This window comes from Ailuropoda melanoleuca, chromosome 16, assembly GCF_002007445.2.
Source record: "Ailuropoda melanoleuca isolate Jingjing chromosome 16, ASM200744v2, whole genome shotgun sequence".
In the NCBI taxonomy this organism is placed as follows: Eukaryota; Metazoa; Chordata; class Mammalia; order Carnivora; family Ursidae; genus Ailuropoda; species Ailuropoda melanoleuca.
Window position 1 is genome coordinate 5,086,092 of NC_048233.1, and position 27,785 is coordinate 5,113,876.

Consider the following 27,785-nt stretch of genomic DNA (forward strand, 5'->3'; position numbering starts at 1 on the left):
CACACACACACAGAGAGAGAGAGAGAGAGAGAGAGAGAGAGAGAGAACAGTGAACAGAAAACCGCAGGATTTTGATGATATTAAGGATTTATCATTATTTTGTGTTAGTTGCAATAACTATTGTAGATACAGATACATGTGTGAGAGGGTTCTTATACAGTTACACATGGAGTATTTACAGGTTATATTACATGATGTTCGGATTTGCTTTAAAATCATCTGTGCAGGAGCAGGAGCTGAGGATAGGTACAGAAAAAAGAAGATTGGTCATATGCTAATAATTGTAAAAATTGAGTAAGGGGCACATGGGAGTTATTTATATTATATTCTCTATTTTCTGTTTGAAATTTTTCAATAATAAAAGGGAAAAATACAAAAGGGGAGTCAACGAATGAATAAACATCCACGACAGCCCCTGAGGACCAAATAGTCCAAACCAGGGACTGCCAAATATTTTGGATACAAGGAAGATGCACAGTAATGGGAAAAATCTTGAGACTGGACAGCCTGACACAGGCAAGGCCTTTCGATGTGACCAAGTCACATAATTTTTTCCAGGCCGCTGTCTCCTGATCTTTAAAGTGAGGAAAAGAGACACAAACACCCCTTTCAGCTTTAACACAATATGCTTTTTAAAAATCAAGTACACTTCACCAGATTTTTTTTTTACCTTTTCAAAGACAGATTTTAAAAGCAGTTTCTTTACATTTCTAAGGTGACCAAAAGCTTTTTTTTTTTTTGCACATGTTGTATCTTACCATATAGGAAATAAGTGAATCCACTCAGGCAGGTATCACTTTTCTCATTTTACATCAAGGAAAGTGATTTATGAAATGTCAACTCCTCAGAATGTGAGTTACTTCACCAGATTTTCTGAATGGAATACATAAAGCTCACTCGCAAGTGAGTGAAACCATTTAGAATGTGCCAGAAGTGCTCTCAATTTAAGGAAGTACCAAGATAAAGTGTCTAGATAAGCAACGAATCTTTTGGTGAAGTGTATACCCTTTTCCCTAATTTATTTGTGGCTTCCGATTTTCTAGTTACAGTAAAAGGTCGATTGGCCAAAACATGTAGCATTTGGAGAAGTTCTTCCAAACGTCATCTTTATGAGCTGGATGTTAACTTGAAAAAAGTTCTTTATGTTTCAATTCTTCTTATAAAAAATCTCCCAAAACCAAGAGGCTAATTTCCTATCTTAGCAAGCACAGAGAGATGAATGCAAGCTTCTTGGTGATCTCAGGGGGTTCTTCCGGGCACCACTGGGCACCCAATCTTACTGTCCAGGACTGGAGATGTAGACAGACAGGCAGAGACCAAGCCAAGTGGACAATGGTGCCTTGGCATCTTCTGGAAGGTGCATCTTCAACATCAACCCTGGTATGAGCCAGTTTTACTGTGTAGTCTCCTACAAGGGGAAGACAGAGACGGAAGAACAGTTAATAAAGTGGTTTTGATTTGCTGAAATGGGGTCATCTCCCTGTACCCCTCTTTCCCAACTGTTTTTCCCTTTTCTGTTTGCGATTAGGAAGTGTCTTTACACACAACTCTTTCTGACACAAAATGTGGGGACTTTTCCCCCAAACTAACCAATTCTCCCACTAATTGGGTGCCTAAAATTCAATTCCCAGAGTTTGCACAAACGCCATGGGTTAAGGGCTCAGCCCGGCCAGACTGCCCTCCATCTGATGCCAGTCCCGAGCTCCAGGTTGCCAAGTGTACTCCTGACTGACCAGCTATAAATTCAGGGGTTCCCAAATGACACTTCTCAGGTTTCATCATTTGCTAGAATGGCTCACAGAACTCAACAACAGTTTACTTGCTATTACCAGTTGATGAAAAAGGATATTATAAAGGATGCAAATAAACAGGCAGATGAAGAGGCCCATAGGGTGAGGTCTGGAAGAATCCTGAGCACAGAAGCTTCTGTTCCCATGGAGTTGAGGTGTTCCCCCCTCCTAGGCACAAGTGATTAAATTGCTGGCTATTGGTAATTGACTGAATCTCTAGCCCCTCTCCCTCCCAGGAGGCTGGGAGAAGGGGCTCAAAGTTCCAACCCTCTGATCATACCTGAGTCTTTTTGGTAATGGGTCCCCATCCAGAAGCTATTTGGGGCCACTAAGTGTGGTCTTATTAGAATAAAGAATGCTCCTATCACTCCTCCCACCCAGGAAATTCCAAAGGATTTAGGAGCTCTGTGTCAGGAACCAGGGACGAAGACCAAATATCTATTTTTTATTATATCACAGCTACCCTAATGACTGTGAATAAAATTTTCTAGGACACTGCTTACAAATCTCTCACTTCTTTAAGAAGTACCTGAATTTGTCTAGCAAGGATTTGACACTATTTCGTCCTCTCAAAAGTACTTTCACTTGCTGATTATAGAAAAAGCAGACTATAAATGTCTTTGTACAGTCAATAAACCAACATTTATTGAACAGCTACAAGTACAGGCACTTGCAAGGAGCTCTAAGAGATACACAAAGGCATAGGAAGGTTCCTGACTCCTTTTTGTTGAGGACAAGTCAGAAACAAATCCCAGACTTTGATGCCCAAGGTTTCAACATTGTGCTTGAGTCCCGGCATGCTCCTTAGCCCCCGAGGACATGGGTCTCTGTCTCCTTCTGCTGTGATAATAACATTGACTCACAGGATTGTTGCGGGGATTAAATGAGATCAGCCCTGGAAAGCTGTTTCAGTCATGCTTAGCACATGGGAAGTGCTCAGTAAGGAGCTCAGCAAGGAGCGTCTGAGAACTGTATGTATGTGAGAAGCTGCTAATGCCAGGAGACACCACACCAGAGAGGTGACAGGCATCCACCCAAGGCTGAGGGAACCGCAGAGAAGGCGTATTTGCTGTAAGAATGGGGTTACTGGGAAGGAAGCTCCCAGAGTGTCTGAGGCATCTATCACCTGAATGACTGGTCTCAGCCTTTTGGGGACCCCTGCCCTGAATGAATGTGGACTGGCCTAGACCTCAGAGTACCCAGGCTCTCTGGGCCCTGAATGAAACTGGTTTCTACAGGTGTGTAGGGAATGGTCAATCAGGGAGGGCTTCATGGAGGAGGTGGCAGAGGCATCAAAGCTCTGAAGACGAATAGGGTTTCAGAAGGTTAGAGGTAGAGATAACGCAGAGGTCAGCTTAAGGGTGGCCCATCGCCTCCCTCTCCAGGCCCCTCCTCTGGGCACAGGCTCTGCGGCCTGTCGGGAATGTCTCCCTCTTTCTTCGTGAACCCTCCCTGCTGCCACCTAAACAGAAAGCTGCTTTTTCTCGCCTGGCTCCTGGGAGAGCTGCTGCCTGCACCCCTATCCCACAGAACAGCCCTTCTCAGATCTGAATGCTGAGGTCATGCCAGTGCTTCCCTTGGGTTTTCTCCTCTCCCAAAGGCCGTGTTCTTCTGGTCTTCTAGAAGCCACGACTCGTCCCTGTGCACTGCCCAGCATGGGGGTGCCAGCCCACCAGTGGGCTTCGTGGCCTTCCCTGGCAGGGCCTCTGGCTCGTGGCTGCCATCTCCACTGCCCCCATCCCAGAGCTGCAGGGATGCAGCCGTCACTGGCACCCCCTCCCAGCTGAGCTCAGAGACTCTCATCTCAGCACCCTGGCATCCCAGTCCAAGCTGTCATGGGAGAGTTCAAGTGGAAAGCAAAACAAAAACTGAGGAATGTCTTCTTAGTTTATCACAAAATGTAAGCGGTCAAATGTAATCCCAGCCCTGCCACTTATCAGCTGGGTGAGCTTGGACAAATGACACAATCTTTCTGTGCCTCAGTTTACCCATTTATTAAGAGTAGTCCTTATCATAGTGTTGTGAGGACCGAATGAGTTACTATAAAAGAAGTACTTGAAACAGTGCCTTGTAAGGTTCGAGGCACTATTTTTTTTTTAAGATTTTATTTATTTATTAGAGAGAGAGAGAGCACACGCAGGGAGAGGGGCAGAGAGAAGCAGACTCCCCAGTGGGCAGGGAGTCCAATGCAGGACTCCATCCCAGGACACTGGGATCATGACTTGAGCCAAGGGCAGATGCCTAACTGACTGAGCCACCCAGGCGCCCTGCGGGGCACTGTTGGTATGGTATTGTTATAATGGTTAAGAGAGCAGGGTACCGAACCAGGCAGACATTGGAGACACCACTTAATGTCTCTGAGGATCAGTTTCTTCATCTTCTGAAAATGGGACTAATAATAGGGACCATACGAATGGCTCTATGTGAATGATTTAGCACCGCACTTGGCATATAGTATGGCAGGAAAAGGCTTACACCATAAAGAAAAAAAATCTTTGAAGAAAGACAAATACAGACAGACCTTGGCTAGAAAAGTGATGACCAAACTCACTGGAGATAGAAGAATCCCCGCAACCCCGCCTCCCCAGGGCAGGCGCCTGCCACGTTGCCTGCAGTCTGCAGCCCCTCCGGAGAGCGGCCACATCCGGGACATCCTTGCCCTCCCTCACCGCGCCTTGCCCGGGGTCTCCTCGCACAGCTCAGCCGCGGAACTGAAGCAGCGCTGAATGAACAGCACGCGTAAACACGCCTACTCGACCCCCAGGAAACCGGGGGGGTAAAAAGAATCCCCTTTAGAACTTTTCTTGCTTGCCCCACACTCAGAGCTCCACCATCTGGGAAAGTAGTTGCTGTGGGTGGCATAGATCACAGGGACTGGCCACGTGGCTTTGAATGCTGTGGTCAGAAGCTCAGGCCTCCGCTTTTTAAAAACTGTGGTTCAAGTCCCGAGCCTGCCAGTTACTGACTCTGGGATTCGGGTTAATGTTTAATCCTCCCTAGCCTCAGTTTCCTTCTTGGTAAAATGGGAAAGGTGAAAGTTATCTCACCATGGAGTTGTGAGAATTAAATGAGTTATGTGTAAGATGCCTTAGCAGGGTGCCTGGTAGATGGGGTGCTTCATACATTCTGGTGATGGTTATCAACTCTGGATTTCTAAAATGCAGAAGACAGCAGGGCATTCTGTTCAGGAAGTCATTTTAAGGAAAATCTGTACCTTCTTCATTTTTCTGGTTGGGGTGGAGGGGTCAGGAAAAGAAGGGCGTGACCATGGCCTGAGCCTCTGGAATTCATCTGCCCAGTGGGCTAGCGTTACCAACCTGTGCCCATCCTGCTTCAGGGCCATCCTCCTCCTCTGGCTGCAATCATCATTCTCAACACCATCAACACCCCTCCTTCTGCAGAGATGTGAACACTCTGGCATTGTTTCTTCCAGCCAATGGTGTCTCTCTGGCCTGCGATTGGTACCTCTGAGATTCCATCGCAATCCAGGCATCCCAGCTATGTCAGCGTGACTCACGTTGTGTGTGTCTGACATCCACATGGCCCCGGAGAAGGCTGGCTCCAGCAAAAGGTTATTTGGAATGCTGCTGAATGTTTGAGGGCTGTCAAGTTATCTTTTTGGGGTTAGGCCATTAAAGTCGCATCTGATGTTTTATGGAACAAATGAGATAAAGTGCATTTTGAAATCCATGGGCAGAGAGAGGATTTTTATGGATGTGGACACGGTGGCAGCTAAAAGTAGGTGGGGTCTTTCTTTCTTTCTTTCTTTCTTTCTTTCTTTCTTTCTTTCTTTCTTTCTTTTCTAAAACTTTGCAGTTTTTCTTCCACATAGCTATTTTACTTCAATGCAAAGGAGAAACAATCCCCAAAGTGGGAAAAAGCATGGTGTGCTCAGAGGGCTAAGAGCCGGCTGGTGGGACTAGAGCATCTGGAGAACTGATCACCTCGGGGGAGTGAGGGGATGGAGAGATATCAAAGGGATGGACTAATCCCCAAACGTGAAGCATGAAGACTCCCATACTAACAGATTCAGTAAAACCTGGAGCTGCTGGATTACCTGGAACAGCACAGATCCATCTATCTGGCTCCTATCGTCCCAATCAGAGAGCTGTCTGCTCTGTCCTTAAATTCTCTACCCAAACTTCATCACACACCCTGGAGAAAAATTTCTTCCAGGCAAATCTAAATCCCTCTTGAGTGCTTTTTAGTCCATGCCTTTGATATCTCTCCATCCCCTAACTCCCCCGAGGTGACCAGTTCTCCAGATGCTCTAGCCCCACCAGCCGGCTTTTAGCCCTCTGAGCACACTGTGCCTTTTCCCACTTTTGTTCCTGAGCTTTGTCTCCTTTCTCCAGAGTATCCTTCCCTTCCATCTCTGCCACTATTCATCCAACCAAATGGTCTAACAAAGAGTCCAGATGAATAACAGGCACATCATCAGGCAATGATAAGAAGATAAGCAGACCAAACATCAGAGCCTTCTCATCCTCCAAGCCCAGACTCAAGTGCTGCCTCCTCCATGAAGCCTTGTCATTCATCCACTCAACTGAACCCCTTCCTCTCTCTCTTCCTGCACTCCCATAACATGGAGGTGATCGCCTCTCCCTCTCCCTTATATTAATGTGAAAACTATGTGTGTATGCGTCTGATCCCCTGTAGACTGTAAGGTTGCTGAAGATAGGAACTTTAAGATGTTCACTTTCTATCTCAGGCCGCTTAATTTATAGTATTAAGACCCCGAGATTTTTATTCTCCCATGGACACCTGAATGTTCAAAGAAGCCAAGTACAACGATGCTGGATGGAACATTCTTTATAAAGGCAAAATTGGTGAGGGAGGGTGCCTGAATGCCTATTGATTGTCAGTAGTTACGTTATGATACATTCTTACTGTTGAAAACAATTCTGCATTTACAATGAATGAAGTTGGGGCACATGGGTGGCTCAGATGATTAAGCATCTGCCTTTGGCTCAGGTCGTGATCCACAGGTCCTGGGATGGAGCCCCACGTCAGGCTCCCTGCTCAGCAGGGAGTTTGCTTCTCCCTCTCCCTCTGCTTGTGCTCTCTCTGTCTCTCTCAAATGAATAATTTAAAAAAAAAATCTTTACAATGAATGAAGTGGATCTATATGGACTGGCATAGAAAGACTCCAAGAGATTATTGTTAACTGAAATAATCAAGTTACTGAATAGTATGTTTGGCATGATCTTATTTAGGTTTTAAACTCTTACTCAAGAGAAAAAAAAAAACACCCAAAAAGTAAAGATCTCTGTGATGCAATTGAGCAGGTAATGGGTTCTCTGAAAATGTTGGGAGAAATCATTAAAAAAAAATGAATCATATGTACACTAAATATTTCTTTGTAGTTAATGTGCATTTATTTACCAATCTCTTGATATCAGTCCCAAGTTTTTTGTTTTTTTCTGTTTGGTGTTTTGGTTTTTTGCTTTTTTTTTTTTTTGAAGTAGGCTCTGCACCCAACATGGGACTTGAATTCCTGACCCTGAGATCAAGAGTTGCAATCTCTACTGACTGAGCCAGCCAGGTACCCCAGTCCTAAGCCTCTTTTTTAGCATGGGTGTGATACAGAGCTCTACATCATTTTTTCTTTGTAAGCCACATCATAATGCATCATCTACGATTTCTAGTTTTGTTTGCTCTAAGTTGGAATGAGAACTTAAAGACATGAATAGAGTCTCTCTCCAAACCTCCCAAGCATCAGTTCCTCATCTGTAACATGGCATAATAATAGGTGACCAAGAGGAAAAAAGATAATAGCCATAGGTGACCAAGAGGAAAAAAGATCATTCTGTGTGTACTATGCCTAGAGCTTAGTAAGGTTTAGCTAATCTATGAAGTATTTTACTTTCTTCTAATTATAATGCAGTAAGAAGATGAAGAAGCAACAGGGAATCACTCTACCTGGGACTCTGGCCACCTTCTCTTTCTGCCTTATAGATGCTCAACGTCCATAAATATCAGGGGGAATGAATACCATGGCATGAACCATAGGTGAATGAGAACCTGCAATGTGCCAGCACCATGCTCAGTGGCATGGCAACACAGTGCTTAGTAAGTTAGTTCCTGTTTCAAAGGCCATTACAATCTAATGACAAAGGGTTGAATACACACAGGAAGGTAATAATAATACTAATAATAATAATGTGGAGTACCAATTAGGATATTTTTAGTTGTAAATGATTTAAAAAAAAACACTAATAAAGTAGCCTAAATACTAAATTTTTTAATTGGCTGGAGCAATGGAAAATTCAAGAGATTGAGGCACTTCAGGAGATACTTGATTAGAGCTGTGAGTCCAGTTCTCTTTGACTTTCTCAGTGCTGCTGTACTGTATGTGTCAGCTTTGTTCTCCGGCTGGCTTCCTGTTAGTAGAAAAAAATGGCCCCAGCAATTCCACTCTCACATCTGAGACCACATCATCGAACTACAGTCCTGGATGTTCGTCTGGGCTCAGTCACTCTGGCAAGACAGATGGGATTATGTTGATCAGCTCAAGCCAGTGAGGGTTCATCCCTACATCTGGTGATGGAATCAACTTGAGTACTTCTTTCCTGCGTTAGGCACCATTCTACTTGTCTTTATACATTTATCTGCACAAGAGCCCTATGAGGTAGGTGCTACCAGTATCTTCAGTTTGTAGTTGAGGAAACTGAAGTCCAGAGAAGTTAACTAATTTTCCTCAGGTTGTACAGCAAATAACTAGTAGGGCCAGGATTCATACTTTGGACCACTGATTCCAGACTCCACCTTCATATCCACTAAGCCATAGAGTCTCCCAAGGCATAAGTCCCAAGGTGGCCCCTGCTGTGGTGCAGATAACACATGCCAGCTAAATTGAGAGGGAAGAGCATTTGGCCAGAGTGAGGTGATGATGGAAAAAACAGGGTTTGAGTTAGTTCTTAAGCAAATGCAAAAAAATTAGATCAAGTGAAGTTTGATTGATTGATTGATGTATTTATTTGGTGGGGAGGAGGGCAGAGAGAGAGAGTGAGAGAGAGAATCTTAAGCAGCATGGAGCCTGACATGGTGCAAGGACTCAATCTCACAACCCTGAGACCATGACCTGAACTGAGATCAAGAGTTAGACACTTAAATGACTGAGTCACCCAGGTGCCCCTAGATCAAATGCACTTTTAGAGACAGGAATCATAGCAGAGATAACAAAGGCAATGACATCAGACAGCTGTGGGTCAAGTCTGCTACTTCCATAGAAGCTGAGTCACCTTTTCCAAATTGACTTCTCTGGCCCACATGTGAAATAAGAAGCCACCAGATTGAATCAAAGGCCAGTGAGGAGAATCTAAAGAGAGAAGGGGGCCGAGAATACAATCCTAGAAACCCTGAAAGGGACCAGTGAGAGTAAAGCCAATCCCTGTGGAAAATGGAAAGTCCTTTGGAAGAGTAGAGAGTGAGAAGCCACAACCCAGGGAGTCACTATAGTGACAAGTCTAGAGCATTTATTCAACGGTGACCTTACACTGTCAGCTGGGAAACGAGAAAGAGGGGAGAAAGGTGGGGCCTCGGGAACTAGAAGATTATCCTAATAAAATACCTCCTCACAATCGCTCAATTCTGGAACTGGATGAGACAGTGAACAACATGTAATACAACCTGTTTATTTTACTGACAAGACAGGAGACACATTTGAACACTTACATAGACAGAGGCTTGTGGATAAAGTGCCTAGCACAGTGCCTGGTAAATAGTGCTGAATAGATAATAGTTCTTATTATTTTTTGAAGTGACTTAACCAAGGTCTCAGAAGTTGGTTAGTGACCAAAAACACATGAGCATCCACGTCTCTTAATACCCAGTGTAGTTCCTTCCATTACTCTTAGCTTTTTTTTTCTTCTACAGCAAATTTGAGATGAAGGATGCCAAATTCCACAGAAAGAAGAGGGAAGAAAGAAAAGTTAGCTGCTCACTCAGCCAGAGCCAGCAACCCTTCTTAGTATCCAAAGTGGGGAAAGCAATCATATGAGGAAAATGTTGGAATAAGCACTAGATGAGGAGTTTGGAAATCAAGATTATGGATGTTGGTCTGCCATTAACCAGTTCAATGATCTAACCAGCTTGGGCTTCCATTTACTCATCTATAAAATTAGAGGTTTGGAAAAAATAATCTTAGTTTCCTTCCAACTCTGAAATTCTATGAAAGTGGGTTCCACTCTTAGCATGGCAGTAACTTGCTTTATTAGAGAACATAACCAAATTGTAAAAAAATATATATGTATATATACATATATATCTATATCTGTATATGTATATATATGATATAAATACAACATATATATAGGATAAAGGTTACATTACAAAATTAAAAGTGAGAAAAGACATGGGAGTTGGCTTCAAACATCTGAAAAACTCTCAAGTCACATAGGGATTGGATCTACTTTGTGTGAGGTTCCAGAGGGCAGAAATAGACTGAGGAGTAAAAGCAATGGGAGCAGTTTTCTGCTTAATACAAAAGAGATTTTTTTCCATGTATTTTGGGGGCTCTTATATTAGGTGCATATATATTTATAATTGTTAGGTCTTTGGATGAATTGACCCTTTTATCATTATAAATTGTTCTTTTTTTGTGTGGTGTACTAACAATTTTTGTCTCAAAGTCTATTTTTTCAGGTATTAGTACAGCCACTTCAGCTGTCTTTTGGTTAGTGTTTGCTGTATATTTTTTCATCTTTTTACTTTAAACTTATTTGTGTCTTTGCAGCTGAAGTTTGTCTCTCGTAGAGAGCATATAGTTGGATCATGTTTCTTTATCTATTCTGCCAATGATTTCCTTTTGATTGGAGTGTTTAGTACATTTACATTTAATGTAATTACTGATAAGGTCGGATTTACATCTGCCATTTTGTTATTTGTTTTTTATTTGTATTATGCCTTTTTTGTTCTTCTATTTTTCCATTGATGTCTTCTTTTGTATAAACTTGTATTATCTAGTGTACTATTTAAAATTCTTTTGTTTCATTTTTCTTTCATTTCCTTTTTAAAAATTCTTTTCTTAGTGGGTGTCTTAGAGATTACAATTAACATTTTAATTTAAAAGAATGTGGTTTGGATTAATATCAACTTAATTTCAATAGTACAGAAAAATTTTACTCCAATATAGTCTGTTCCCTTTTGCTCCTTTGTGCTATTATCATCATACAAATTACATTTTTATACATTATAAGCCTATCAGCACACTTTAATAATTATTACTTTATGCAGCTGGCTTTTAAATTAGGTAGAAGAAAGTTGTTACAAAAAAACACAACTACTTCTATATTGTCTCTTCTATTTACCTATGTGGTTACATTCACCAGTGCTTTTTATTTATTTGTGTGGATTTGAGTTACTATCTAGTGTCCTTTCATTTAAACCACAAGAACTCCCTTAAATATTTCTTGTACATTAGTTCTGCTAGCAACAAACTCTCTGTTTTTGTTTATTTGAAAATATCTTAACTGTTCCTTTATTTTGGAAGGCTAGGTTTGCCAGATAGAGAATTCTTGGTTAACAGTCTTTCTCTTAGCACCATGAACATGTTATCCCACTGCCTCTGGCCTTCATGGTTTCTGATAAGAAGTCAACTGTTAAACTTATTGAGGCGCCCTTGTATATGATGAATTGCTATTTTCTTGCTGTTTTCAAGATTCTTTCTTTGTCTTGAAATTTTTTTTTTAAAGATTTTATTTATTTATTCAACAGAGATAGAGACAGCCAGCGAGAGAGGGAACATAAGCAGGGGGAGTGGGAGAGGAAGAAGCAGGCTCATAGCAGAAGAGCCTGATGTGGGGCTCGATCCCACAATGCCGGGATCATGCCCTGAGCCGAAGGCAGACGCTTAACCGCTGTGCCACCCAGGCGCCCCTGAAAATTTGACTATGATGTGTGTTAGTGTGATTATCCTTAAGTTTATTCTACTTAGAGTTTGTTGAGCTTCTTGGATGTGTAGATTAATGTTTTGGGTTTTTTTTTTTCTAAGATTTTATTTATTTATTTGTCAGAGACAGAAAATGAGAGAAAGAACAAACAGGGGGAGCAGAAGGCAGAGGGAGAAGCTGGCTCTCTGTTGAGCAAGGATCCCAATGTAGGACTTGATCCCAGGACCCTGGGATCATGACCTGAGCCAAAGGCAGACACTTAACTGACTGAGCCACTCAGGCATCCCTAGATTAATGTTTTGTTTTGTTTTGTTTTGTTTTTAAGATTTTATTTATTCATTTGACGGAGAGAGAGAGACAGCCAGCGAGAAAGGGAACACATGCAGGGGGAGTTGGAGAGGAAGAAGCAGGCTCCCAGTGGAGCAGGGAGCCCAATGTGGGGCTGGATTCCAGGACCCTGGGATCACGCCCTGAGCTGAACGCAGACGCTTAACGACTGAGCCACCCAGGTGCCCCCCCCCCAGATTAATGTTTTGAAATAAATTTGGGAAATGTTCAGCCACTATTTCTTCAAATATTTTTTCTGCCCCTTTCTCTCCTCTCCTTCTGGGACTCCCATTATGTGTATGTTGGTATATTTAGTGATACCCCACAGGTCTTTGGGACTGCTCATTTTTCTTCCTTTTCTTTCTGTTTCTCAGACTGGGTAATCTCAAATAACTTATCTTCAAAGTCGCTGGTTCCTTCTTCCATTAGTTCAACTGTAGCTTTTTTTTTTTTTTAAGATTTTATTTATTTATTTAACAGAGATAGAGACAGCCAGCGAGAGAGGGAACACAACAGGGGGAGTGGGAGAGGAAGAAGCAGGCTTAGCTGAGGAGCCTGATGTGGGGCTCGATCCCATAATGCCGGGATCACGCCCTGAGCTGAAGGCAGATGCTTAAGGACTGCGCCACCCAGGAGCCCCTATCTCAACTGTAGCTTAAGCCACCTAGTGAATTTTTCAATTTAGTTATTATACTTTTCAACTCCAGAATTTATATTTGGTTCTTTTTTAATAATTTTCTCTTTATTGATATTTTCTAGTTTTTATACTTTACCTCTTTAGAAATGGTTTCTTTTAGCGCTTCGAACATATTTATATTTTAAATAACTGATATAATATCTTTGTCTAATAAATGTAATATCTGGTCAGCCTCAGGAATGGTTTCTATTAATTGTTTTTTACCCTGCATATTGGCTGTATTTTCCTGTTTTTCTGTGTCTCATAATTTTTTTTACTGAAAACTAGACATTTCAAATAATATAAGGTAGCAACTCAGCAAATCAGATACTCCCACCACCACTCTCATACATGCACTACTAGGTTTATTGTTTTTGTTGCTGTTTGTTTACTTAGTGACTTTCCTGGACTAATTCTGTAAAATCTGTATTCTTGGTCATGCCCACACATGGATGTCTCTGTTTAGCTTGCTTCATGGTCAAATAATGATTAGATAGAGATTTCCTTAAATGCCTTGAACCAGTTTGAACCAATATGTCTCTGAGCCTTTACTAAGGAACTCTAGTGTATGTGTGGGCACACCTTCAACAATCTGGCAGGCAGTTTAAAACTCTACCTTAGCTATCACTTTCTGTTTGCACAGAGGCTCAAGATCACGCTTTCTCAGGTCTTTCCTGGGGATATGCAAAGCCATACACATGAATGTGGCCTTCTAGATTCCCAAGAACATTCAGAGCTTTTCAAAGTCCCTAGGGACAGCACATGTTCCAGTGTTTCCTTTTAATTTTTTTAGCCAGCCTCTTATTAACCCGAATGGGTATTGCCACCTCAAGTGGTTGGAATGTTAAACAACTGCCACTGATTGTTTTGGACAAACATGCTGGGAATAAGGCTGTTCATGGAGAGCAAGCTCTGAGTCAGGTCAAATAGTGACAAACCCTGAGATTGGAGCTTTCCCAGAGAACTGCTAAATAAGTCAAATAATAACATTTCTCTGCCTTTAAAAAGGCAGAGAAGTTCGAAAAGGTGACAGGACAAAAGAAAAACCTACCTGGAGAGGAAAAGTCATAGGCTGGTAAAAAGCAAGGCACACAGTTCAAAAGTTCAAAGTAGGGAATATCTTTAAAAATAAAATGAGCAGTAAGTATCTAAAGCCAGTTAGAGAATAGAATAAATTTGGAAACACAATAAAATACTGACAGAAGAAACAAGAAGATTAGGGAAACTGTAATGAATAGCTTAAATGAAAAGATCCATGCATACTTTAGTTTTTAAAGTGAGGGTTGCTACCTTAGTCCCAGCACTGTCACTAATATGTTCTGTGATTGTAGGTGTAACTGAACTGCTATCCCTTAGTTTTCCAAGGAAGAACTGGAGTTTGGAGTTCTTTCCCAAATTTTAATTTTTGTATACAACTTTTCTAATTTTTAAACCCCCATATCTATATATCACTTTGTTAATTTTAAAAAAATTGATCCTTTTTCTAAACACTACTGTTGTTTTTGTTTGGTATGTTACATTTTCTTTTGATACTCATTAACGTAAACCTCAACCATTAAAATACACAATGCTCTTCCATGTACCAACTACCTTACTTTGGTCGACGATGGACTTGATTGTAAGGTTCTTTCCACTTCTGTGATTGTCTGCATGGGGTTTCCCCTGTCCTTTCTATTCAGGTTGGAAGATTACCTCTTAGTATGTGTCTCTCTGAGGACAAGATAATTTGGAGTTTAGGATGGACCAGTTTGTGATGTTGGCAGCCACCACTGAGTAACTAATCCATGGTGGTGGTAAAAAGTGGGTTGAGACACCCCAGAGCTGAGATCTGGTATAGAAATGTTCATGATTTCATAGAGCGTATGAAATACATTAATAATCCCATGTACTAGAGCTGAGCCAATTCTGAGAGAATATGACACGTTACAGTTTGATAATAATAATAAACCTCACTTAATTTGATCTCAGCACTTACTATATGCCAGAGTACTGGGCTAAGCACACTGCCTTTACTCTTTACAAACAAAAGATGAGGAAACCTAGGTTCAGAGAAAATAAGTGATTCATCAGTCCTCTTGTAACAGCCCAAATGAGGTCCTTTATTTAGTCACTGGAGGTATCCCTTGCCATGTTGGAATGGATTGCAGAGAAAGCTCATTATATGAGCAGAAATCATCCTCCTTTTACTATTTTATCAGAGACGCTAGTTTTGTTCCCTGGGGCTACAAAACATAAGATAAGATCATCTGTAGTTTAATTCACCCAATTTATAGATGAGAAAATGGAGTGCGATTTTGGGTTTCATTAATAAAATCAGCCTCCAGGAGATGGGATACCATTTTCTCTTTCCCATCTAGACTAGTCTGCCTCAATAGCACTGGGGATGTCAGAAAAGTGGTACCAGAAAAGTGGGTGAGGGGAGGCAAATGGCAGTCCATGGCTCTCGTGTGTTTTCTTGTAACCACTTAAATGGTCTGCACGATTCTGAAGTTGCTCCACATTGCTCTTTCTCATTAGCCACACATTAAGAAAGATACCACACTTTAAGATGGATATCAGCAAACTAGTCAGATCCAGAGGAGGACAGCCTGCTAATGAGGGGCTAGCATCCAAATGAATAGCTGAAGAGAAAGGGTAGTCTAGCCTGGGGGAAAATGGGTGAAGGGATGACATCCTCAAATATCTGATCAACCGTCAGCATAAATGATGGAGATAGCCAATCTGCCTTATGTCAGTGGCCAAAGACACCATTTGTGGGCACAAATTGCCAGGAAGCAGAAAGTTCTGGGCCCCTATCTGGCTGTGTGACCTTCCAGTAAGTCACTTAACCTATCATCCTTCAGGATCCTAATGGTACATGGTTCTTGGGAAGATCTTATATGGTGAAGGACCTAGTTCAAGGCCTACCAATAGTAAGTAGACACCAATGCTGCTAAGTTCAGATGCTGATGAAGTATTTTGTTCAACCTCAGAAAGCAATATATAAATATATAATAGACAATGAGAATACCTTATAGGACATGTGGTTCTCATCAGCAGAAATGTTTGATCAAAGGCACCATCTTTATCTGAAAGGGACACTAAAGAGGTTCCTCTGTGATAGACGGGGTATAGACTGAGACCCATGGAGTTCCCTTCCAATCCTAAAATGTTGTCATCCCATATAAATCTTGCCCCAACTTACACAGTTTGCAGCACAATGGGGACTAGAACCCACCTCTTCCATCCCTAAGTCCAGTGCTCTCTTCATGACATCATATATCATACGTTAAAAAAATAATGTAGAACACTGTCTAGAAACTATTACAAGTGTAATTGTTTATTCGTTACAAGTTTCTCTTTCTCAGTAGCCACATTTTAAGAAGGAAACATGTCTATAAACACATAATGTTATAAATAGCAAATAATTTAAGTCTAAGTAGATTTCATTGGAGTACAAAGAATCCCAATGAATGAAGTCCCTCGCATGTTCAAAGCAATGAAAAGTGATGAAGAAAAGTGGAACACAGCAGAAAGGTTTACTTGCTTATTCCTAGTTTATTAGGACATGCCAGAAAGCAAGGAGGGATGTCCTGTGTCAAGATGGCAACTCTGGAAATTTGCTGTACTCTCTTTTCACCAAAGTAGCCACCTGAGGCACCTGAGCTCCATGCAGCTCAGGATATGCTTTATTTAAAGATGCCCATAAGGTTCTGAGCTGTTACGTAGCCACCTAAAGAAGGACATGCACGTTAGGGTCCATTCAAAACTATATGTTTATATATGCTCGAATGGAGTCTGTGTTTGAGTTGTAGGAATAAAGCATTTGGTTAGTTTAACCCATGTGCTGGGATTTCCTTAAGCACTCTGGTATATATTCCATATATTTTTACATTCCCCATATATTTTTACATTATGTGTGCGCGTGCTTGCACGTGCGCACACACACATATATTTGAAGTCGGCTCCACACCCAGCACGCAGCCCAGTGCAGGGCTAGAACTTATGACCCTGAGATCAAGAGCTGAGCTGAGATCAAGAGTCGGCTGCTTAACCAACTGAGCCACCCAGGCGCCCCTACATTTCATATATATTTGAAGACTGCCATCCTATTCTATCAATTTAGGATTAGGAAAACATCATTCTCTATCGGCTGACAACATGCATTGAAGTGCCCACCTATATAGGGAACTGAATTTAAAAGGTTCCGATCTGGGATGAGTTAACATCTCCCAAGATACTTGGGGAGTGAGACTATGCCTCAATTCACAATTTAAGAATTGTTATATAAAACATAAAATATATAAAAGATGCTATAAGATAAAATTCCTATTGATGACGGTGATGATGATGATAAAGCCATGGGGACATAACAAACATTTAATGCCGAAAGGGAACTTAGTGATACTTTACTACAGCTAGCTAAGTTTGTAGCTGAGGAACTTGAGAAATAGAAACATTTAAGGCATCTGCAGGTCACAGTGCTGCTTGGTGGTAAAGTAGGAACCAGAGCGCAAATATTCTGAATTCTAGCCTGGTGCCATTTCACCAACATGATGCTGTGGCAAGGACAATATTTTCTGCGTCAATTTTAGAAGACACCCAGGCTACTAAGTAGAGGTCTATATTCTGCTCTGTCAACGTCTGGGGTACTTGGGACAAGTAAATGATCTACTCTGACCTCCACTTCCTAACCAAAGGAGTGAAACACCAATAGATACCCTGTCGGATTCAGGGAGGATTCATTCAGACGAGAAACAGATGCTCTGGGAAATACAGTTACTCAAAGAAAGGAATGCTCTCAAATGGACCAAGAAAGCAGCTCCTTCTTTGGCAACTTTAAAAGGACTAACCAAACCCCGAACATGTAATCCAGATATCCAACCAACTAGTCCCAACAGAGTGTAAACAAATTAAGAACACGATTTGAGAATAATTTAAGAACATTGTAAAAAACACTGTGCAATTCAAGTAGTAACTACTTGACTGGACCGAGTTTTAAAGAGAAGATAAAGTTCCACGTCCCTGCCTCAGATAGGTCGTGTAAGATGGGTAAAAACATGGCATCTCATTCTGTGCCTTTTGTTCTATAGTTTTATTATGTTTAAAGCACTCATTTCTCATGCTTAATCACTAGAAAATGTGCTTTTCAGGGTTAGGAACCGTATTCTTCAACTCTTTTTCCCTACTGCCTGCCTTCCAAAACATTCATTGAGTGTCTAACTATTATGCCCACGACATTTCCAATGCCTAGCACACTGTTTGGCACATGGTAAGGACTCAGTTTTTGCTTTTAAAAATGAAGGAATAAATCACAAACGCTAAAGGCATTCCCCAAAGCACAGAAATCTCCGCCTATTTGACTCTTCCATTGAAACCATTAAAATTCTACCTTACAAATTTGAAGCACACCCCCCGATCTGCTTTGATATATCTGTGCACAGACTATCAGTGTTATCAGTTTAACACATATGTGATTGCTCAGCGTGAATCCTATATAGAATTTCAATCGCAGACTCCTAAACACAGAGGCATACTCTGTGACTGGACAAAATGTCATGAGGTCCTATAGTATATTCCTCTGTGTCCAAGTAAGACTGAGCATCTAACTATAGTAGAGAACAAGGCTTTCCTAAAGCTGAAAGATTTCCACTCAGTGAAACATACAGACAGCCTAGGTAAACTCTTAAGTATCTAAATGGAAGGTAAGACTTTGATTTCTTGAGGTAAGTGTGATTTTCATCCCAAATGTAGCCAATTTCACTGGAGTGCCATTACTGATTTACTTAAATCATCTGCTAGATGACAAAAAATTGCTGGTAATTACACCACAAAGAGTATTTATACAAACTTTTCTTGTATAAAGGCAAGTAAATTTGAGCCTTATACAGTACTTTGTTAGGGAAATTTAAAATTAGATATACCATTTTATTTAAAAAGAGAAAAATTAGAAGAATATGTATTTAGAAGTGGGGGGTAAAAAAACTATTCGCCCAGTTTATTAGAATGACACACATCTCATGCACTGCTACTTGATACAACTAAATTTCCTGAGTTTAAACGATTTCAGGAAGATCCCCACACAAAATGGCCTGTACACCAGGTCTAGACTCCCTTCTCTCAAAATATTTTTTTAAAAATAATGTTTCATGATCCTGAAATAATTGGTGGCCAGATGTAAGACATTTCATCTGAAACCTTATGTAAACTAACCCAAACCATTTGCTTCAGGACATCTTTCTTGACACCAGTTAAGAGTTTTTTGGTCCTGGGTCTTTGCATTTGCCTGGCGGACTGACTGGCTGGTCTCAAAAACGGAAACATATGTGGGCATGATGAAGGGAAGCATTTGGAAATTAGGCAAAATAATTTTCTTATTCCTTTTTAATCTTGTGTGGTTTTCTCTCCCTCTAAGCAATAGGTAGAGTAAATTTTATTTATTTATTTATTTGACTTTTTATTTTCAAAAGTACAATACTGAATGGCCAGGACAAAAACTTAACATAGTATTCATAATTTTTGTCTTATAATTTGATGACAATTTTTAAAGAAAAAGAATGTAAAGCTTCACACACACTCACTGAAAGGAGACAGAATCATAATCATCATCATCATCACTAAACAGGGCTTAAAGAACTCACCTCTGTACATCACAAAGAAAGACATATTTGGTTTATAGTTAATGGGACCACAATGAAAGTGTGATCTGAGATGACTAACAGCAGAAATAAATTAGGATTTTCTGCTCTAATTTCACCTTCCACATTAACCCCTCTGCTCTGGATTTGAGCTTTTCTAAGTTGTTGACATAATGCATAGGCACGGACTTTGTTTCAAGTTCATGTGAAAGCAGATGCCCTTACTTAAGGCTGAGCAAAGAGGAAATGCATTCCTCCTTAGTCTAAATCCAACCTAACTTGGGTTGTCTAGCACACTTACACAAACTGCTTGCTTTCAGGTCAACACTAAAATAGAAAGAATATCTCTCTCCAGAGGTACACATTTTGAAGATTACAAAAATTTTAAAAACAACCTGTTTCACATTTTAAAACTCATTCCTTTTTATGCCAACAAAAGGACCACCAAGAAAATAAGTTTAGAAAAACTTTCAATCTGCCTCTTGAAATGTGCCACCAGCAAAAAACAAAACAAAACAAAACAAAAAAACAAAACAAAAAAAAACCACCACAAAAACAACAACAACAACAACAACAAACCAACCCCAAAAAGGCTCAACAAGAAAACTATTTCTCTGGTTTTTACTAATTAGTTCATAAAAGTTTGGAGAATATGAACTTAGCGTGTTGTAGAATTATGTTATAAACTGTACTAACAGATGCTGGCAATCCTTGTGTTTAAAGATGGCAAAATAAAATATGAAATAAGGGATATTTATTAGAAATATTTTATACCACTTCAATTTGGTTGTAACTGATACACAGCTGAATAAAACCATGAAATCAAAAGAATATTCAATCACAACCGGGAAGTGAACATTTTAAAGGGGAATGAATGAACTTGGACAAAATTGAAGTATTTAGAAAACAAATAAAAATGACTATTGCTGAAAAAAATATTCAGTTGGGGGTAGTCTTGACATTTTACTAAGAATTTAGATTTATGAAGTGCTTAACTTGACCTCCCACAACTTAGGTGTCTGAAGTTAAGCAGGAGCAAAATTTAAAGGATATTCATCTTTTAAGTTTTTAAAACACTTCCCTTGGCTCTTTCCTTTTTTCCCCCAATAATTTATTCTATTTTTTTTTACCTTTGTATACACAAACCAAGTGCCCATCACATCAGGCATCAAAAAGCAAGCCCTCTCAAATACAGTTCACTCAGACTGAGCTTCAACAGCAAGAATTAACATTATCACTAATTTTAACTCTTTTTTTTTCTTCAAAAGAAACAAAACAGAGTGTCTTGGGTCAGATCAGCAACCATTAAACGAAAAAGAATAAATAATTAGTTAAAAATAGAGGGAATGCACTAAAACGAATGAAGAAAGTAATACTCAAAATCAAACTCTGTCATCTTACAAAAGAAACACTTAAACACTTCATATCTGATTGGAACAGAAAGCTTCTCCTTTACATTTGAAACAAATAATTCCACCTAAAATCCACATTTTCAAAGAAGCCCCCAGCTTTCTGCATCTGATTCCTGCAACAGTCTACCTCATTGAGGGAAAAGCTGGTTCAGGTTTATTCTTTTTCTCCCAAATATTCCCACTACAGCTTCTTGTAAATTTCAGCATATAATCAGAATTGTCACTGTGGGTTCAGAAAATGACATATTTTAGATATCACTCCCACCCCCGACTGAAAGATTAAAAGGACTTTGCCCAAATTCAGGGGAAACTGAAGGTGCATGGGCTCTCTCTGCAGTTGCAGCTTCCAGCCCCTGCAGTCTAGAAGGTTCTTCATGAGTACCGACACCACATGGGTACCCAGCGAGTGGGAGGGGAGTCGCCCTGTACTTTTGCCCGTCTATTTGTGGAACTCTTTGGACAAGCAGATTTCTAGACGTATTTTCTCCTCGCACAGTACAATTCATCCAATATCGCTCACATTCATCTTCGGGAGATAGATCTTACATGTAGTTATTAGAGCATCAACCAACCCAGCTGGTGTTTAAATAATGAATGGGGCGGGGGGCGGGGAGGAATATGTCGCGCGTGAAAAAAGTCCTGGTGTGAAAGTAAACGCAGAACTCATGACCCGAACAAAAAAGCACATTCCCGTCTCCTTCACTGGAGACAGGGTGGAGAGCTGAGCCGCTGTGCGTCGCGACCAGCAATCGCGATATTCAGTCTGATGTCGATATGGAGCGTAGCTGGACCACGACCCTCAGAAATGAGCCTTTTCGGCAGCCAAGAGCTGCTCCCGATTTCGAAGTGAAAAAATAAACTCCAAGAGGGTGGCAGGCGGCGGCGGCGGGCGCGCGGGGAGGGGAGGGTGCGGAAGGAGGGTCGCTGCCCCGGCCCACCGGCAGGCCGCACCGCCTCTCCTACCCCGCGGGCCGACCGTGGCCCGGGGACCTGCCCCGCAGCTCGCGCCCCCACCGCGAGGTGCCGCGAAAAAGCCGCGTGGTGGCTCCCCGAGCGGAGGCGCGATTCCGCCGCCCAGCGGCCCCCTCCCGGGCGCGCCGGGGGGAGGGCGAAGCACCGAGACGGCCGGTTCCTTTTCCTCCGGGGAAGCAGGGCCCCGCCGACGCCGCGAGCCAGGCGCCCCCCGCCCCAAATCTTATTGGAAAATTCACTTTTAGAAAGCTAATGCATTTCCAGAGCTATTTTCGGCCTCGTGAGGCGTGTCCTGCAGCTGAATCAGACAGGAAGAGGGGGAAGTTCGGGTCTTTTTATTTTTTTATTTTTTTTTCCAAGGGAGGGGAGTGAGATGCTAGGTGGGTGAACAGACGGCAGGCGCAAGCCTTCCTGACCCACGCCTATCGCATCTGCTGCCTCAGGCACACAGCCCCAGTCCGAGCTGAAACACACCGAAAAGGCAGTCTTAATACACAGGCAGGGCCCGATGCTGCCCCCGGCAGGATCGGGAGCGCCCCAGAGAGGCGACCGGTGGGGGGGGGGCGGCGACAGGGTCCCGGAAGCGTATTCACACCTGGAGTCCCAGGGCCCGGGCGTTGGGAAGCCTTCCGTCGCCTCGTCCCCACCCACCTTCCTTGCCTTATGCCCTCCATCCCGACCTGTCCGCTTCCTTTCGCACGTTTTTCCAGTTCGCTTTCACTCCTTCCTGTGACCCCCTCTCCCCCCCATTTCTCTTTCTGTACCTTCTCTAGTTCTTTTCTCGTGTCCCGGGAGCCAGGAGTTGAGAGTAGGGCATTTGCCACCTACTTTTAAGTAACCGTCGGGTTTTTGGTTTTCATTGTCTGATCGTCCCTCAGTGGAGAAATAGAGACACAGCCCAACTCTTTGGAAGACTTACGGGGAGGGCGGTGGTCTCCATTCCCGAGCCTGAAATCACTCCCCTTCCCCCACCCGGCCAGAGCGCCCCTGCGCGGAGGCATCGGGGCTCGAACTCGCGCAGCTCTGAAGCTTTGAGCCGACAGCGTGATCACCTGGCCCGCCGGCATCTGCCAGGTGAGCTTGGGAGTATGTGTGCTTAGCGTTTGCAGGTTCCTGCAGAAATGTGCCTATAAACACCCAACACCCGGCTGCACCCTACACCTACAGGGTTTTGTACACTTTCCAACCGAAACTCCAAAACGCGGGGAATAGGGGGTGGGGAGCCGGCACGGAAGGGAATAAAAGTCCAATAAAACTTATGTTCACTGAAGTTTATCACTGATCCTATAAAGGACAGGATTTTTTTTCCCCTTGAGGGTGAAAAAGGGATAGGGAAGAACCAACATTATTTTTTCCCCTTTTTTTCCACAGTGACCAGTTTTGTCTTTAAAGTCAGAGCACAGGAGCTTGGGTTTTTTTTTTTCTCTAAACCTGAGTCTATACTCAAAGAAAATGCGCACGTTTGCCCAGAAGGCAACGTGCCTTTTCCCGCGTGCTAGGCGCAGTACTTTTTAACAAGCAAAATTAAGGTTTTAACACATGGTCGGAGTGGCGACCAAAAGGGAAAACTCGGTTTCCAGTCCAAGCCTCCCGGAGACATTCCTGCCAACCTCCGCACCCTCTCACGCCCCACCCCATGCATTGGAGACTGAAACCCGACTAGGGGACGGATTCGATGCGAGGTTAATGTTCGGGAACAGTCCGTAATAGGAAGGGGAAGTGAATGGGGGAACTTGAAGAGGCGAGCCTGCCACGCGGGAAGCATCCGCACTCCTGGGTCTGGGTGAATGGAGAGGCCGCGGGGAGAGGGGGCACCCGCCCGCGCCCCTCCCCTTCGCGGCTACAGCTCCCCCAGTCCCTCGCCCCGCCGGAATTTCTCCGGAAAGCCAGACGGGGATAGGGGTGGGGGTACAGGGGAGGGAAGGGGCCAGAGGGCCCTCGGCTCGCTTCTGAGATTTGAGACGTCGCCACCCAGGCTCTCTCCCCAGGGTGGGCCAGGCCCGGAGGACGACCACCCGCCTTTTCCCCTCCCCCCTCCTCCCCACTTCTGGAGCCCCCGGGCTGGGGATGCTTTCCCTGCAGGGAGGTGGAGAGAAGACCGTGCTGGGTTAGTTATCAAGTGATGTCAAGAGGCTGGAAGCCTTCGCCGACTTCTGTCCTTGCCTGTCGGGCTAGATTTATACTTTAAAAATACCTCTCTCACTCCCACCGCCCCCCCACCTCCCCAGCAGCTTTCTTTGAACCGCTCATAGGTGGCTGAGGTGAAGTTTGAGTAATTCCTTTATGGGGTCTTAAAATGTAAGTTAATATATTTATCCGGAGTGACTCAAGCTTGAGTCGGGAAGTCCAAGTTGACTAAAATCAACAGGTAATTGTTGGGGACCGACTCTATTCCGAGGAACACTGTGCTCAGCCTGAGTGTCATCCGCTGCACAGGGCTGTTTCATTTTGAGTTGCAACTTGGGTTCCTCAGTGAGCTTTTTTTCTTCCCGAAAGCTAATGGCTTCCACAGCAATTAGACATTTTCCTCGCCCTCCCCCTTCCCTCCCCTTTCTTTACCTACGGTAGATTGGATACTAATTCCCTCGGCTATTGATAAGGTCGCAGGCGCCCCGGCCTCTCCCCAGCCCTCGCCCTCCCCAGTCCCCGCTCTCCCTCCGCCCTCCCTTGGCTTCCTTTTGATGTAGCGGGGAACGCGTCCTACTAAAAAAAAAAAAAAAAAGAAAAAAAAAGAAAAAAAAAAGAAAAAAGTAATCTGCCCGGTAACAATCAGCGCGCAGTAGCAGGAGCCCCAGAGCTATTGGCTATGCAAATAGAGGGAGGGGAGACGGCGCCCCAAACTCTTACTCACCCTTTTAAAGCGATATCCCCCCTCCCTCCCCCCACCCCCTTAAAAAAAAAAAAAAAAAAAAAAAAAAAAGCTCTCCTCGCCCTGGTTCGGGCCCCCTTTCTCGGTGAAGGAGGTGCGCGGTTGACCACGGTGTGTCCCAAGCCCTGACCCACGCCATGCTCCCTGCACGTGCCAGCTCGGCCAACTTGCTGGGGGCCCTGGGCCCTCTCCCCTTCCCCCCAAAGTGAAATAACACTGAAAGTTGAGGGGTGGGGTGGAAGGAGGAAGGAGGTGAGGAAACGCCACCATATCCCCTGTAAAAGCAGCCTTAACCCGGGGATGCATTTGAGCACATGTCAGAGCCGACTGCGCTGGCAGCGTCTCCACCGCAATCCCGCTCCCGGGGAGAAAGCGCTGTCTGGCGGGTGAGGCGTGAACCCGGAGGGGTCGGCGAGGATGCGAGCGAAGGACACAGGGTGGAAGTCTTGGGCCTCCGGGGAAAGGAAGGGGTGGTGTTGTTTGCGCAGGGGGAGAGAGGGGGAGCCAAACCTAATCCCTCCCTCGCCCCCTCCCCTCCCCCTCCCGGTCTATTTCCTAGAAAGCTGTATCAGTGTGGCCACGCTCGGCGCAGACACCTCGGGCGGCTTGTCAGATGCAGGGGCGAGGAAGCGGGTTTTTCCTGCGTGGCCGCGGGCCGCGGAGGAACCGATGGTAGCCCTACCCCCCCGGCCTGCAGCAGCCCTGGGCGCCTCTCTGCTGCTCCCCGTGGCGCCCGTAGAGCCCCCAATAAGGGGAGGGTTTCTGTTCTAGGGTCACATTCTATCACGTCGGAGAAGCCGCCCCCTCCCGCCTAACACCCACCCCTTCCTCTTCTTCCTCTCCGCACACACAGGCGGGGGTGGGGGGTGGAGGGGGACGTTGTTCTGGCCCCTTTAATCGGGCTTTTCAAACAGCCTCGAAGTGATCAGGAACTCAAGTCTGGGACAGAGCCTTTATCTCTGGATATCCAAGGTTGCTATTTTCTAAAATCACCCTCCTTAGTCTTCGCTTAAGGGATCTGTTTCTAAATTGCATGAGCCTACCCCATCTCCAAGTGATCTACCCGTCATTCTCGGATCTTACATACATGGGCAGGAGTGGAAAGATCAATTTTGAGAAAGCCAAAGTTGGAGGGTCGTATTTTGGCATGCTACACCCACAGAATGTGCGAAATTAGAGGGAATAAATAGGAATCGGTGCGTTTTTTTGTGGGTTCCCCTAGCCGGGGCCCCTGGCATGCAGGGCTGGATAGAGGGAGAGGGCCTCGGAGAGCTAAGGAGAGGGGTGGGGGGGGCGGGGGACCGCGTTTGAAGTTAGGTCGGGCCAGCTGCTGTTCTCCTTAATAACAAGAGGGGAAAGGAGGGAGGGAGGGAGAGATTGAAAGGAGGAGGGGAGGGACGGGAGGGGAGGGAAGGGGAGGAGGAACCGGAGAGGGGAGCGAGGCGAGAGGGAGGAGAACTAACTGCCCAGCCAGTTTGCGTCACTGCCTCGCAGAGCAGAGAAGAGCGAGCAGGGGAGAGCGAGACAAGTTTGAAGGGGAGGGCAGGCAGAGTTAGCAGCCCCCGAGGCTCTCCTCTCCCACCGCCCAACCCTTTCCTCTCTTCTCCCCCAGCCTCTCTCTCTGCCCCATAACTTTTCTCTCGAAAACCCCCTATTTAGCCAAAGGAAGGAGGTGAGGGAAACCCTCTCCCCTCCCCCCTCCAAAAAACCCCCAACTTTTCCAGTCCGGAGAAAGCAGGGGAGCGAGCGGGCACCCGGCTGGCCATGGAGCTGCTGTGCTGCGAGGTGGACCCGGTCCGCAGGGCCGTGCCAGACGCCAACCTGCTCTACGATGACCGCGTCTTGCAGAACTTGCTCACCATCGAGGAGCGCTACCTTCCCCAGTGCTCCTACTTCAAATGCGTGCAGAAGGACATCCAGCCCTATATGCGTAGGATGGTGGCCACCTGGATGCTGGAGGTAGGTCTGCAGACAGACTCCGTCTGTCCCCATCCGGATACTCGGTCACCCCCCCCAGCGCAGGGACCCTAAAACTGGGAGAGGGCAGGCTCCGCGCTCGCCTCCCCGATCCCGTGCGCGAGGTTACCCCGCGCCCTTTGGCGAGACGCGTGGCTTCATTTCTGTTCCCTGCAGGATGCCAGACTAAGTGGGGGAGGGGAGGGTGAAAGGAGAGGGAGGAGGAAAATCTGGGAGAAATGAGGCTGTCCTGGGCGGGGGTGGGGGAGCATCCCGCGCGCGTGTGCCTGCATGTGGCTGCCTCTTCTTCCCACCCCCATCCCGACCTGTCTTTTGCGAAGCTGCGGCTGCTTTCGGTGCAGTGAAAAAGGGGGTAGGAGTGTGAAATCGGGGCCCCAAAGTAAAAAGAAAAAAGCAGCCCCCCAAAGGCCAGAGCAAATTCATCCTAGCCTTAGGTCCCCGCATGTGGTCGCGACTCCGCGTTGGCACTTAAGGGGGGGGGGAGAGGGAGGGGGAGGAGGGAGGAGGAGAGAAACGGAGAATTCAGGAGCCCCGGAAGTCGCAATGAAGAAACCTGTGTTTTAGGGGAACCCAAAAGAACCACTTTTTTACCCTTGCTCCAAATCTTTGCCGAGCAAGCCGTGTGCCCACGTATGCACAGCTCTGGACCTGCCGTGGTTTCGCCATGTTGCTTTGCAAACTCCGGCTGGAAAGGCTGGAAAACGTCGCCCGCTCTCCCCTCGCACCCCGTTATTCCGGCCACCCCACTTGTAATAGTGCCCTCTCCCCCAACCCCCACCTCACGAAGGTTACTTACAGTTTGGCTTTCCAGTTTCCTCGGTGCGGAGATTTGGGTGGGGTAGGAGGGGGGGGAGGAGGTGTGTGTAGGGGGGGATGTCGGGGCACCCCTAAAGGAGAGGTCAGAGTCCCCCGTGCCTCTTTCCGGCGGCTCCCCGTTCCTCGGCTTTCCCCCAGCTCGTCTCCAGGATCCCCAGTTTGTGCCCTTGTGGGCCGCAGCCGGACACTCCCGCCGCGGCGCTCACCCCTCCAAGTTTCCCCTCGGGATCCAAAGCCCCAGGGGTCGAGATACAGACCTTTCCGGCACTCGAAATCTCCGTTTCGGGAAGCCTGGATCCTCTTTGGGGTTTTCACGCCAAAAGGGCTTTTCTAGGATATTTCCTCGATTTTTAATTATTTTTTGAAACCGTCTCCCCATGCTCCGAGTCCAGCCGCCGAGGCTGCGGCTCTTCCTCCTCTCCTCCCTCCCCCTCTC

At 44.7% G+C, this 27,785-nt stretch overlaps 1 protein-coding gene and 1 long non-coding RNA gene across 2 annotated transcripts in view; one reads left to right on the forward strand and one right to left on the reverse strand.

The window, feature by feature from the left end:
• Window positions 1-69: 69 nt before the first annotated feature.
• LOC109489814 lies at window positions 70-27,757 on the reverse strand. Its single transcript, XR_002142947.2, has 2 exons — window positions 27,607-27,757; window positions 70-1,408 (listed from the first exon to the last, which is right to left on the reverse strand). It is a non-coding gene; the product is annotated as an uncharacterized LOC109489814 (long non-coding RNA).
• CCND2 (cyclin D2) overlaps window positions 26,021-27,785 on the forward strand; it is a 29,456-nt gene continuing 27,691 nt past the window's right edge. The window contains exon 1 of the mRNA XM_002920446.4: window positions 26,021-26,515. Within this exon, the coding sequence (XP_002920492.1) occupies window positions 26,321-26,515 (195 nt within the window). The 5' untranslated portion in view covers window positions 26,021-26,320. The remainder of the gene's footprint in view (window positions 26,516-27,785) is intronic.